The sequence below is a fragment of the Chiloscyllium plagiosum genome, unplaced genomic scaffold, assembly GCF_037043375.1.
Source record: "Chiloscyllium plagiosum isolate Xiang-an unplaced genomic scaffold, Cpla_swu_hap1 HiC_scaffold_45, whole genome shotgun sequence".
NCBI classification, from domain to species: Eukaryota; Metazoa; Chordata; class Chondrichthyes; order Orectolobiformes; family Hemiscylliidae; genus Chiloscyllium; species Chiloscyllium plagiosum.
Genome location: NW_028270183.1, coordinates 17,867,222 through 17,881,853, shown reverse-complemented (window position 1 = coordinate 17,881,853; position 14,632 = coordinate 17,867,222). Strand labels below are relative to the sequence as shown.

Sequence of the window (14,632 nt, the reverse complement as noted above, 5' to 3'; positions counted from 1 at the left end):
AGTTCGGCTATGATGCCTCGGTCTTCAACCTGCCATCTTAGCTTGCACCTTGGACAAGTTACCAGTGGTTTCTTACATGATCAAGAGGAGACAATTGTGATGGAAATTGAAAAGGTAGAGATCACTGACACAGACACATTGAGTGAGCTTTGACCGAAGGTTAACCAATCATTTCATCTACAGCTGTATAACTAGCATAAATATCCTAGGGAAAGGATTAAATATAATCAGCCCCTGCAATACCAGCAGTAATGGATAGAACTCTACAAGCACTAGGTCTGGCTCAGTCATGATGCTGTTCACATCTGAACAATACACCACATAGTTTAGTGAGTGTTTACTGGACAAGGAGCAAGACAGCTATGGGTGCACATTGAATTACCATCAAGGTGAAGATAGTTGCAGGGAAGAAGGGACAAACAGAAGAAATGTAACCTATTCCTTTTTTTGTCAATCAGGACATTCTCTTAGGAACAATTGGTCCCAAGTGTTGAACCGTATCCTAGAATTCAGTGTGCAACTCAGGACTTCTGGCCCCTTTTTTTTTTAAATCCTCATCTCTTAACTTCTACTTGTGACATGTGGGTGAAGGAAGTGACCTTGCGTTTCTTGTTTGCTCTGTCTGATCATCTAAATGATCACAAGCAGTCTTAAAGATCACGAAGTTGAAATTCACAGACACAGGCACTCTGACACAGAGTCATTCTTATCAAGAGCATTCAAAACAAAAATATTTGTTCACAACTTGCAGCCAAGGTTATATGAATTACAGTCTGTACAAGTAGTATCAAAAACAGCCAGTGTTCTGTATTATAATTCTTGCAGTCTCAAATTTCTAATTTTAAAGAGAAACAGATTTAGTTATTCCCATTTTCTTGGGGAATATTCCTTGTTTCAATCTTCCTTTGAGTCCCCACACATCTTTCTGGTGCATTAATAATTATTGGTGCCACTTCAAATTCTTGTTTAAACTACAGAAATTAGTCAATTTTGCTTCCAGTTTCCACCCTTCTAACTGCCTGGTTCAATTTCTCACTTCCCTCCTTTGTCTCCATTTCCAGGGACAGGCTATCTACTAACATTCATTATGAACCTACCAACTCCCACTGCTACCTAAACTTCATCCCGCTTTTTGCAATGATGCCATTTCATTCTCGGAGTTTCGAGATCTGTCACATCAATTCCAGTTCGGTTGTCTTTACACAAGAAAGTAATGTTTCCCATCTTTGCAGTTTGTCAGACAGCAAACTGTATAGATTATCAGAGCCAAGCAGGACTTGACTGAACTGTTAGTAGTATATATATATTGCTTGTCAAATTTTCCAGTTAAATCGCTCTGTAGAATGAGGCCAATTCTGGTGCATTAGAGATGACCAGAGGAGAAAACAAAAGCAGCAGAGGAACTTATCCAGTATTCTGACTTAGCAATCAGCTTAAATTCTTAGCAATAATCTTTGCATCCAATGGAATTTGACCTCTCATTTGTCCCACCTTCCCCCCAAATTATTTAATAATAAATGGATCAGGTTGTGTTTAACTTCAATTTTTTTTTTTAAAATAGGGTAAGCATCAGAAGAATTCTGTTGCATGAAAATTTTTATTCATTCATACCAAGATAGATGTTAACAATACTCCTTTTGGAAAATCATGGATTCTTTTACATCAACATATTGTTCAACACTGGACAGGAAATAGAAGTTAAACTTTTGTCAATGATTTTGTATAAAATATGGTAACTGCTATAAATAAATGTATTTGGAGATTTTCTAACTTTGTTCATTCTGGGGTGTATACAATGCCAAACTGTATACCTTACCTCCTCCTCCCCCCCACAGCCCCCAAGAACTTCAAAAAAGCTAATGATTACATAGTAGTAATCAATAAATTTCTGCTTTCCAGGTTAATATTTTGAAAGCAGGCATGTATTTGCATAAAGTGGTTGCCACAATCCCACATCTTAGCCTGTGCCATGGCTCTACTTGATTTCTGCAACAGTTGCACAATTCAATCACATTATTCCAAACTGGTATTACATTTATTCTATATTCAGTAAAAACGTTTATTTCAACAATAACTGCACAAAAAAACGTAGTAATTCAAGTGAAAAAATCTAGCAATTTCTTTCTACAAATCTGAAGAGTTTAATACAAGCATTTTCATATTCAACATAATTAGAGAACTTGGGAATTTGAGTACATGAGTGACATTGTCATTTGCTTTACATTAAAAAAGGCTGACTGTACTATCTAATTACTAGTTTACATCACATTATGATGCTTTCAATCCTTGCAAGTCTAAACTATCACAAAACAAACATTAAATAATGTAAAAATGTGTGTGTTGAGCATACAAACTCGAGAAAAGGACTGTAAATGCCTCTGGCAGGTATTCAAAAAGTAAAACTATTGCATATCATTGAACAATTAATTTTCTCTCTTTCAAGTGTGTGGCGGGGGGGGGGAGCAGAATTCATACAAGAACTGAGGACCCAAAAACAAAAAAATTATGGAAAAAGATGACTGGAATACAAACTATAGACATTTGTGTACAGCAAGTTGTGTTTTAGAATAGAATGAGTACATCACCTACTCTGACCAAAATGTCAATAAACAATGAGTAATATTTAGCAATGTTAGAAGACAGTCTAAAACCAATACAAAATCAACCATTGCTATGTTTTACCAAATATTTTGTTCTCTGCATACATTAATGTACATAGTATCATTTTTTCCACAACTCAAATGTGTCCATTTGTTTCAAACAACTGCAATCCTGTGTATGTTGTAGAGCTAATCAGTTCAAAAACATACTTTTGTCAATACCGATGTGTTCAAAGTACTTACTGCACAGAGCTTGGGTGAACACATTTCCTGTAGATGAGAGTGCTAGCTTATTGATTTCCCCAGAATTCTCAATTGTCATTGGTGACTTAAGCCAATATTTGCAACTAACTCTGAGGCACCCCAAAAATCAGATAGTTTTCTTCTGTCCAAAGTTGTCTTGAGGATGTTGTGAAATGTAGTGGCAATGTAACTGGAACCAATTTCCAGACTTTGATGTTGTTACATTCCATTACAAAATGCAATGACACTTTTGAATATTATACTCAAAATTAATTCCTTCCTTAGCAATTAGCTTTAAGTTATACATACTGGAGGAGAACTAACCATGAAGGTACATTCCCCTTTAGAATATGCAGAGGTTTTGGGGGTTTGGTACCTTTAATACACAACAGTTAAGCCAGAGATTCAAAAAATATTTATTTTCTGGCAACCTCGACTGGTGAAATGCAGTTTTTCTACTATGTATTGGATGAATAAGCTAGTCACTCTTGGCTACACAGTAAAACATTTTGCAATTATTAGCCATTGCAATTACTATCCATTTTATCATTACGTTTTTGATAAAGCAAGACAGGTTTATAAAATCAGTAATATCCAGCTTCATTACAAAAACCAGTTGCATCTGCAGTTTGGCAATAATTGGTGAAACAAAGCAATTATTTAGATTTTTTTCAAACCTAAGCTTTTAGAATACCTAAGACAGGATTCAGGTAGCTTTGGTTAGGGCTGAAGCCACTTCAAAATACAATAAACTAGCTGCTAGCTTATTGCCTGTATTCTGAAATACAACTGACTTCTGACTATTTTCGCAACTACTGCTCAAAAATAAGTGCAACATGCAAGCCTCATTCTCCACTGAAGTGCTAACTAATAGGTGATCAAAAAGGTGCAACAGATGAGTGCTCTGCAAGCACAGCATAGGAGGGAATTCTTAACAGTCCGGTAGAACTGATACGTTTGACAAAATATTAGAACTCCAGAAACCAACTGGAAACCTAATCAGTGATCAGACAGAACTTTGGGGGCACCTTCCAATGCAGCAATGCTCAAGTCCCTGATCTTCATTGCTTGTTTAAAGTGCCTGGCAGACCACTTACAACTTATAATGAAACATTTCATTCATTTACATGAATCTCCAGATGTAAATTTCAAAGGATTTCGCTCTATTTTAATGCTGAGCAACTAATTAGGTAAAGCAAAAGTCCAGTACAAATCTCCATTCAACAAATACTTAATAAGCACTTTTGATTGCAAGTCTGCTTTTAAGCAAGCATAATGACTCAAAGCTGTTGGAAAATATTAAGTCACCAGTGAGAAAAACAAATGGTTTAAGACCAAAGAGAAAATTCCATTTCTGAATTTTTACTAAGTTATGAACACTATGAAGTCAAACTTCAGCAAATCTGTACAGAAATCTCTCAGATGGTCAACAATTAGACTCAAGTAGCTTCAATAATTGAGTAGTGCCAGTATCTGGCTTGGTTGCTTTGGACTAATTGCATTTTTGTATGTTGGCTAAGCAGTTAAGTATCAACAGGAATCCTATTTCACACAAATAGAACACATTTTGACAACTTTCATTTGAAGTACTGATAAGCATAAGTCCACAGTTTTCCAGAAGCAAAAAGGTGTAGTGGTTGAGAATAGTAGCTTAATAAGGAATTGTTTTTTTGAAAAAAAAGAGGACCTGAATTAAATATTGGATACTCTGTCTCAAAAACAGAGGAGATACTCTGATTTACTCAATTTTGTTCCATCTCAAGTTAAACTCCAAACTGCATATGTTGCTAATATAAGTGTACAGTAATCATATTTTAAGGAAAGATCCAGACACAACATCAAAGTTTGGAAAACACTAGCAGCAACTCATTTTTGATCAACCACCAGAAGTGTTTAAAAGCACAAAGTATACATAAACTCAAGTGTGAAAAGCATTTTCTAAATTCTTAAAGTAGCAACCAATTGTGTAATCATAGCTGTGTTGTTCCTTGGGACAAGGACATGGCAACCCCTTCACCTCAAACAAAAATAAAAACATTCACATTATGCACAACTAACACATCTGAGTTTTATAAAATTCCAATGCTGAAAAAAAGACAAACAGTACAAGTATGGAGAGAAAATGGGACTTTTTTTTTCCCCCTGAGAGCAGAGGTCAAGGGGAAATTTAGGACATTTAAACTTAAGGAAGCCTTTTAAATGAACACTAAAGGGTTATAACTATGGGACAGATTGAAGATAATTTGCACAAGGCATATGCATTTTTTTTTTTAACATATAAAGGGCGCATCATGATTTCATACCAAACTTCCAAGTAAGAAACCTTCGCTCAAAGCTTCCCAAATATACATGTTGTAGAACTGACATATTAAGCTAAGTTTAAGCTAAGATTTGAAAGTAAATCTAAACGTTTTTAAATTTTTAAACATTAATTTTGTTGGAGACAAAATAAGGAAATACTTTTTATTGCTGTGCTGCCCATGACCAAAACCATCTGAAACACTTGAACAAGTAGCAATTTATATAGGTGCCTTGTTTGCAGGAGCAACAAAATGCACACCTTTTGAGAATCAGTTCTCTATTTTAAATTCGACTACCCAAAACAGACATACTTAAAACTAATTTTTGAACATATCCCCTTCTTTTGCTCAAAACTACTCCATGATATATTAATGGAGAATAAATCATCAAATTGATGCGTTGGAGATCAAACAGATTGTAGCAATTATAATTTATCAGCATATTTTGGGGGGTTTTAAGTTCCTTCAACAGTTAACACCACTTTCTCCAACTGGATAACATACAACAGTTGAGCATCTGTGAATATTCACAGGTGTTCCCCTCCTCCCCCACCTCCCCCCAAAATTAAATATACGAGGCAAGCTTCCATTTCACTCAATGTCATGTCTTCATTAATTGGTCTAGAATCCATTGAACCACAGTTCAAAGGAGGAAAAGACCACTCCGCCCATAAAGACTGACTAACTCCTCGCTAATCAAAAGCCAATTCTCCAATAAACATTCATTTGCACACATTTCGTAATCTTGTGTCTGAATACAATAGTCGGTTTTATCTGAAGCAGGCCATTTAAGAATATGCATCTTTGTCTTTACAGGAACTCTCAGAGGAAGGCTCCAATAGAAAAATATGTGTAGTTTTATACAGTTGCACTGACATCATTACATTTTACGTTGGAAGACAGAGAATGCCATATATAAAACAAAAAGACCACATTTGAAAGTAATGCTGGACCCATCAGCTAAATCTTCAGGTTTTCCATGTTATCGCATCATCAAAACAAGCATTTTTATCCATCCCATCAAGCTACTCCAAGTAACTACAAGCCTTAAAGATGTGGAGCCAGAGCAGAAATATTGACTATTTACAGGTATTGCGTACAGGCTCAATTTTAGGTAAGGGAAAATAATGTATTCTTGCCTTAAAGATGCATCCATCGTTATAATGAGCAACCATGAGCACACACACCAAAACAGTGACAATTAAAAGAACACCACTGGAAACCATCTCTGGTTTAAAAAATAAGACGCCAGCATATTGTATAAAAGGTGTGTTTATTCAATAATCGATACAGACCAAATGCAATTTTTCTGCCTTTCAGTAAAACTGATTCTAAACCGAGGTACTTGCCAACACTGGATCTGCTGGTACTGTATGGTGGGTATTTTGGCACATTAAAATGTTCATTTTAAAAAAAGGAAAAAAAGGTTAAAAACAGCTGAAAAAATAAAATTATATTTAAAGGCAAAGACGAGGAATGGTACATTAATTTAAATCTTGCCATATAATAATAAAACAATCACTCGTCTAATTCTTGCTGCGGAGTTTAACTAGGAGAGCCAGCACTTCACTTGATGCTTTTAGCAAATACGAATGAGACACTTGCACAGAAACAGCTTGTATATTTTGTACACCCCTATGAAGGAGAAAGAAAGAAAGCCCAGAATCGACCAGTTAGTTAAAGATAAAACTCACGCACCTGGGCCTCCAAAGAGTATTGAAAGTCTGCTACATGAATAAAGTAAGTGTTTAATTACAGAAAACATTTAACAAGTTTTAAGCGTCACACCAACTATACCCACTATACAGCATCGGTCGAACACTATTCAAGGGCGGCTTAAACCTCTGGTTATTTGCAGAAAAGTCAGCTCTTGTATCTCTACTATTCAGAGGGACAACAGTACAAAACAGTTTCAGCAGTGCCATTCAACATTCGTATCTCCTGAGGTAACGAGACAAACAATTTCACCTACTTTGGTTGGTAGTCCAGCTTTGATCCCAAACACTGCAGAAAAGAAATTAAAACAAGAAAAACAACAAAGTTTTTGATGGGACTGCTGTTTTAACTCATAACCTCTGACATACGATTATTTTTTTTCCCTTTTTTGTATTGTCATAACCATCACATGGCTTGTCAGAACACACTGAGCCTAGTAACTGGAAACTCTGTAGATAAACAAAATCCGCAGACAGCACTATGCACTGTAAAAAAAAAGTAATGAACACAAAGTCGCACTGCTTAAATAGTCTATCCAGATTATACTGTTGTGACTTAGTGAAGGGCCCGGTTTTCCCAATTACAAAGGTATTCACCCAATCTGTGTTTTTTAAATATATCGTGCTTTCGCCCTCTTCTCCTCTTATTAGCAGTGAAGGAGACTCACTAGATTTACAGAACCAACGCAGAGAAACCGTTTCGCAAACAGGGCCCTCACATGGCAACAGTGAAACCCTGTTTGATTGGATACATCAGAATGTTACTGTGTCTTTTCTTACATAGTGAAGGAGCTTGGCGAGGACAGCCTTGCAGCTAACGGGTACAACCCCCCCTCCCCCCTTTACAGTAGTATCATTCGGAAAGCTGGATGCACAGTTGTGCACGTGTTTTCTACACAACATCGATAAGTTTTGTTTTGTCTATTTGTTCATTCCTATATTGTGGGTTAAATGTAAGGCAGACTTCTGTCCATCCATGTCCGTCCATCCTTTCAAGGCATTGACTGAATGATTCGCTCACTCACTGGGTCACACATGCAGAAAGACCGTGCACCAAGAACCTGGCTGAAACACTACGGTGCCACGTAACTCATGGAAAACAGTTTCGTAGTACTTTCAAGAATCAGGATATCCAGCATCAGGAGGCCCTTAGAAGAGATTCTCTTCAAATATTGCCATTAAGTCGCTCTGAAAATTCATGTCAATTGTAGCTGCCATCTAAATCACAAAGAAAAGATGCAACATTTTAGCTTACATAGTTTAATTATATTCTTAGCCATTTAAAGCAGGGTTAAATTACATACAATGACACATTGTATTGGTACGCCAAAGCCAATATTAGTCAACAGAAGGTATTAAAGGATATGGTTAAAGTCAGATATATACAGCTTTGTTTTACTATCATGGGATTTGGACATCGTCCCATCACTAACTTCAGATTGTTCAGATCAGAGTTCAACCATGATTGCAATGAATGGCATGGGACAGGCTCCAGAGGCTAACTGGGATCACCCAACATCAATAAACAGTTCACGATTTGCTCAGAACTTCTAATGTAGTATAGACTTGCAGCAGATTATTGTAGACTGCTTTTCTAAATTCAAAAACACAATGGAAAAAGCCTGCAGAGAACAGTGTAGGATGCATTAGGACTCAGAGGGGAATCATTTCACAACAAAGCACCAAAAAGTCTTTGTAATAGAAACCAGAGCTACAGCCCTTTTCTCAGATTAACTCCTTTCACTAATGATGAAATTCAAGTATCATTTACCTGTTAAAGAGTCTCTTCTGCCCTGTGCCTTATACAGAACTTCATCAGTGCGAAAGATTAACTGACCTAACTAGCTGCCAAATTACTAAAACACCTCACTGTTTCAGAGAATAACATTTCAAAGAAAAGCATTTCCAGCCTTTTCGGTGTATACAGAAAAAACAAACCCTGGCAAGCCAAGTATCATCTGATTGAAATAGAAATACTACCCTATCCATATAGGAAAAATAGACCTCTCACATCCCCCTTGGAACTTATATCAAACCCCCTACTGTGGTATCATACCTAGCCTCTTACTCAGGCCAAGGTTTAAAATCGTGCACAAAGTGAAAAGAAAATCAGCATGAATTAGCCTTAATTGTGTCTCCCCCAAATGTAGGACCTCAGCAATTAGCATCGCTGCCTCACAGCACCAAGGACCCAGATTCAATTCCACTCTCAGGTGACTGTCTGTGTGCAGTTTGCACATTGTCCCAGTGTCTGTGTGAGCATCCTCTGGATACATGGTTTCCACCCACAGTCCAAAGATGTGCAGGCTAGGTGGATTGATCATATTAAATTGCCCATAGTAAACAGTGATGTGTAGGTAAGGTTGATTAGCCATGAAAAAAAGCAGGGTTGTAAGGTGAGGATGGGTCTGGGGGATAGGCTCTTTGGAGGGGTGGTGTGGATTCAATGAGCCAAATGCCCTGCTTCTATGAAGCAGTTCGGTAATCTGCGCTTTGGAATATCCTGACAAACCTAATAGGCTATAAAAACAAGAACATGTTAAAAGAATCCTGAAAGGTTTGTTTCAATTCAATCAAGTTGCAGTAATTTGTTCCACACAATGAAAAATTGTGTACACACAGTAGCTACATATTAAATCTGAGGAAAATACAAATTTGAAGTCACTGCAAGGAAAAGTAGTGAGAAAATGGAATAAACTGTGATTAAATCCGAGGCAAAGAAATTCACACTTAGCCCAATTCTGATGGATCACTTCACACCTTTCCCAGCTACATGGTCAAAATCTTCCAAGCTTGATTACATCTGGTTTTTTTTAAGAACTAACACTTCATTTTAAAGCTCAAATATCATCAGCGCAGCATGGTCAAGTCGAAATTCAGATGTTCACACATTTCATGAAAGAGCAGCAGCCAATTTAAAAATAGACCTTTGTAGAATTAATTTCTGACACTCGCAAGATTATTATTTCAGGAAGCTGGAGGCCTATCACCACTACTCAACGGTTTTTGGGACATGTTCAGTGGCTACTAAAAGGACTACTTGGTACTGGAAAAAATGGCAAAGCTGAATACTCTGATTTGCACATGTCCACTTCAGAGGAGGGGTTAGTAGATTACAATCAGGAGCAGAAAAGTCAGGCTAGTTTTTAATCCAAAATTCTAGCTCAGGTATATCCAATCTCAACTGCAGCAACAGTAACCACCACCGCGTTTAGACCAAGTAAATACAAACTAACAACAAAAAAAATCAGATTCCAACTTGGAGTTAAGACTGATCTTTACGAAATACAACAGAAACGTACCGCTTCCTTCCGCCTTCTTTCCTGCTCTCGCTTCCTTGCGAGCTCTCGCTGCTGATCCAGCATAGATTGTGAAGTTGGCTGAGAGCTCTGTTGTTGTTGCTGCTGCTGTTGTTGCTGCTGCTGTTGTTGCTGTTGTTGCTGATGCTGCTGCTGTCTTCTCGCCTCCTCGTGAGCTCTCCGAGCACACTCTAAAGCATCCTCTTCATCTCGGCCTCTGCAGTCAGAAGCAAGACACTGTCAAAACCAGCCAAAAGAGGCAGGGCCGTTGAAATCGCACTCTCTTTAGTCACAACAGTTGTGGACATCAGGTTAATAATACACCCAACCAACAGCATAAACAATAACCGAAGATTTGCTGTTGTAGGGAATCTAACAGCACTCGCCATTAATTAGAAGTGTCATGAGGCAAGGAACTGGGAATGCAAGCTCAATGCCAGTAAGAAAGGTGGACACCCAACTCAATCTTTCCAGGAACATCAGACATTTGCTAAGCTGCTTTTTTGATCCATTGCAGGTATACCCAGTGACATTAGGCAAAGAATGTCAGGATTTTGACCCATGACTAATGGAACAGCATTATAGTTCCAAGTCAAGAGGGTGTGGAGGTGCCAGTGTTGGATTGGTGTGGACAGACTAGCGAAGAGTAATTCATCACACTCTTGACTTGAGCTTTGTCGATACTGGACAGGCACTAGGGAGTCAAGGGCTGAGTCATATTGCAAATATTCCTACCCTCTGATCTGTTCTAGCCACTGTAGCTACATAGCTGGTCTAGTTCAATGGCAACCCTAGGATATTGATACTTCAGGAATTCAGAAATGGTAATGCCATTTAAAAATGGTTACATTCTCTCTTGCTAGAGATGATTATTACTTGGCACATCAGTGGTGGCAAAGCTGCTTGCCACTGATCAGCCCAAGCCTGGATGTTATTTAGATCTTGCTGTATGTGGTCAAAAACTGTTTCAGAAACAAAGGAGTTGTAAGGGACATTGAACATTTGTACAATCATAAGCAAAAATCCCCATTTCAAGCCTTATGGATGGCCGAAGAGATCTCCTTAACCAGCCAGATAGAAGTGAAATTAATGGCAAAGAGCAATCAATAGTGAAGTCTATTTTCCTTTCAGAATATGAAGGACAGAAATAACGGGAAAGACAGAAAAAACGGGAAAGACAGAAAAAACGGGAAAGACAGAAAAAACGGGAAAGACAGAAAAAACGGGAAAGACAGAAAAAACGGGAAAGACAGAAAAAACGGGAAAGACAGAAAAAACGGGAAAGACAGAAAAAACGGGAAAGACAGAAATGAGCAAAGAAAGTTACTTTTTTAAATCATCCAATTAAACCTGAAGGAATGTCTATCCACACAGATTTTTATACACAACAACCAATCAAATTGATTTGCACTAATTAACAAATCACTATTTAAAATGCTCCCAGACTGAAACAGAAAGACACCTTCACAGCTACCATATAAATGGTAAAATTCCAAACCCTTTAAGGTCTGCAGACAACCCAATGCTGCTTGCATGAATCTAACAGCAGAGTCACACATCTGAGAAGTGAGTCTTCAAATAAGTTTAACCAAATATCTAACATCCCATCGAAACTGCTCTACATCATACACATTAGCCTCATCCGTACACTTTTAAAGGAAAATCTGAGGCAGCATGCTCCAAATCTCTGGCTGCAACCTTTGATATGGAATGCAAGTCAGTAATGAGCCTGAAGATGCATCACTGTGCACTTAACACCACAAGGCAGGGAAGAAAGCTGTGAGCCAGAAATCTTCCCTCCTCTTGACGGTCCTCAGCACAAAGAAGGTTTCTCCCTCTGCACTACAAGTCTTCCTGACAGCATAGTGTGCTCAAGATTCACCAATCCATTAGTGTGTTAGCAGGTTCAGAGGAAATAAAATTATTGGTGACCAGTTCAAACATGGATGAGAACACTGGAAGTAAGCATTTGCAGCCAATTGCAGGCATTGCATGCGAACTTTGTTCATATTTGACAACGTAACCAAGGCATTACACAAGTTTGATAATTCTATTAAACTGAAGAGTTAGGCTTGCCTTTGTCTCTCCTGTTCCATTCGGAGTCGCTCTTTCTCCGCTGCCTCCTGCTGCATTTTACGGAATTCCTCTTGTGCTTTCAGTGCCTTTTCTCTCTCCTCCTTCTCCCGTGCTGCTCGGCGAAATTGCTCAAAGCTGTCGCTCGAAGATTTTGCCGTGGATGAAGGATTAGAAGGAGCCTTTGTTACCAGACTTGCCCAAGAGCCCATGTTCTTGATCTTAAGATCCTAAAGCACGTGTCCACAAAGAATACAGAACTGTAAACAAGTTTTCAAGGTGTGGATAACTCAAAAGGCACCGAACAATAATAAGAAATTTGCAATATTTAGATTTCAAAAAATAACTTTACAGGCACTAAAGGGAAGAAACGTCATAAAATGTAACATGAAACCTTTGCAGAGTTTTTAAAACAATAATTGGGAAATGCTCATAGATATAGACAGGTTAATGAGCATTAGCACAGAGCTACTGCACAGCATAATTAAGAGATGACAGTACAGTGGACAAGTGCGGACCGGGAAAAAAGTTCAGCAGAAACAATAGCTGATGAACAATGGCAGACATTTAAGAAAATAGTTCATGATGTCTGTTCGGCATGGACGGGTTGGGCCGAAGGGTCTGTTTCCGTGTACATCTCTATGACTCTCTGACGCTCAACAATAAAAATCGCAATGAAGAAGGTAGTTTCTAGCAAAGGGATACACAAGTCACAGTTAACCAAGGAAAGATAAGGACAGTATCAAACTGAAAAAAAAATGAATCTAATCTTTGCCACATTGCCATTCAAAGTATTGAGAAGTTTCAAAGGCAGATGATGGCCAAAAAAGAAAATAGCAGCTAACAAAGAAAATGGAGAGTAAGAGTTTGTTTAAGTACCTAATAAGTTAGAGAGTACTAATATGATCATTGTCCCCTTAAAGAATGAGGCTCGGGAAATCTTTCATCAAATAATGGGGAACCAGGAAATGGCAGAGGAATTAAATACGCATCAATCTTAATCATGGAGGACACTAATATCATGCTCACTAATCAAGGGGTAAAATGGAGGGGTTGGGGGGGAAGAGAGACGACAATAAACACTAATTGGAGATAATGTACTAGGAAAATTAATGGGTCCAAAGACCGGCAAGTTGTCCAGACCTCATGGGTTACATCCAAGGATGTTAAAGGACAAAGTAGATACTTTGATAATAGATGCATCGGTAATAATCTTCCAAGACAGAAGGTTTAAGTAAAGGAGCCATTCTCAGGAGGGAAACCTGTACTTAGTGCAGTGCCGTAACTATTAATGCTGGGGTCACAATCATTGACAGTATGTACTAAAATGACTTAGGTGAACCTATTTTCAAGTTTTCAAATGATAAAAATAGATGGGTGGGCAAGTGATGAGGATAACCAAACAGGTACAGAGGGAGGTAAAGGTTGAGAGAGTAGGAAAAAACTTTGTAAATGGAATGTGGGCAATATGTGAAGTTATGCAGTTTGAGAGGAAGAAAAAAGAACTGATAAAGCATAAGCTTGAAAAAGAGACGGACTGTAGAAAGCTACAAAGAGGAACTTCAGGGTCCAGCTGCATGGATTGGGACGGTAAGTAGACAATTAGCCTTTATTTCAAAAGGGAATTGTGCACTGTTAAAGATTGCAGTAAGTCTTGCTAAAACTGTTCAAGGCACTAGTCATACCATAACTAGGATACTGAACACTTTATTTTCCCTTATCCAAAGGTATGATAGAAGAGTTTGGAGGCAGTCCAGAGAAGGTTCAATAGTTAGATGCTGTGTACGAAGAGAGGTTTAATAGATTGGGTTTTTGCATATTAAGGGAGTTTAGAATGAAACACAACCTTATTGAAATGTACAACATTCTTAGAGATCTGACATAGCAGACTGTTTGCTGTTCTAGGAGAATCTAAGAGCAGACAGCAGTCTCAGGGCAAGAGATCATCCATTTAACACAGATGAGACAGAGCTTCTTCTCAGAGGTCAGAGAATCTATGGAATTCTTTACTGCAGATTGCTGTCAAGAATGAGTCATTAAGAATACTCAAGATCAAGACAAAGATTTGTTAATTGTAAGGGAATCAAGGGTTATGGGGGAAAGAGGCAGGAAATAGGTTGAGGATTATCAAATCAGCTGTGATCTCACTGAATAGCCAAACTGTCACAATGGACTGATTGATCTACTTATTGAATGAATATAATACATATCTGGAATTAAGAGTCTAAATGATGAGCATGAATGCATTGGTGATTGCCAGGAAAAACCCATTTAGTTCACTAATGTCCTTTAGGTTAGGAAATCTGCCCTGAGCTGATCTGACCTACATGTAACTCCAGACCCACAGCGATGTGGTTGACTCTTAACTGCCCTCTGGGCAATTTGGGAGAGCAATAAATGCT

The 14,632-nt window shown here is 38.1% G+C and overlaps 1 protein-coding gene across 7 annotated transcripts in view; it reads right to left on the bottom strand.

Moving 5' to 3' along the window:
• Positions 1-6,399: 6,399 nt before the first annotated feature.
• LOC122552186 (bromodomain-containing protein 4) overlaps positions 6,400-14,632 on the bottom strand; it is a 179,155-nt gene continuing 170,922 nt past the window's right edge. For all 7 annotated transcript variants that reach the window (XM_043694781.2, XM_043694777.2, XM_087983299.1 and 4 more), the window contains 3 exons: positions 12,234-12,460; positions 10,161-10,374; positions 6,400-8,076 (listed from right to left, as the gene is read on the bottom strand). In XM_043694781.2, coding sequence (XP_043550716.2) covers positions 8,008-8,076; positions 10,161-10,374; positions 12,234-12,460 — 510 coding nt within the window. In that variant the 3' untranslated portion in view covers positions 6,400-8,007. The remainder of the gene's footprint in view (positions 8,077-10,160; positions 10,375-12,233; positions 12,461-14,632) is intronic.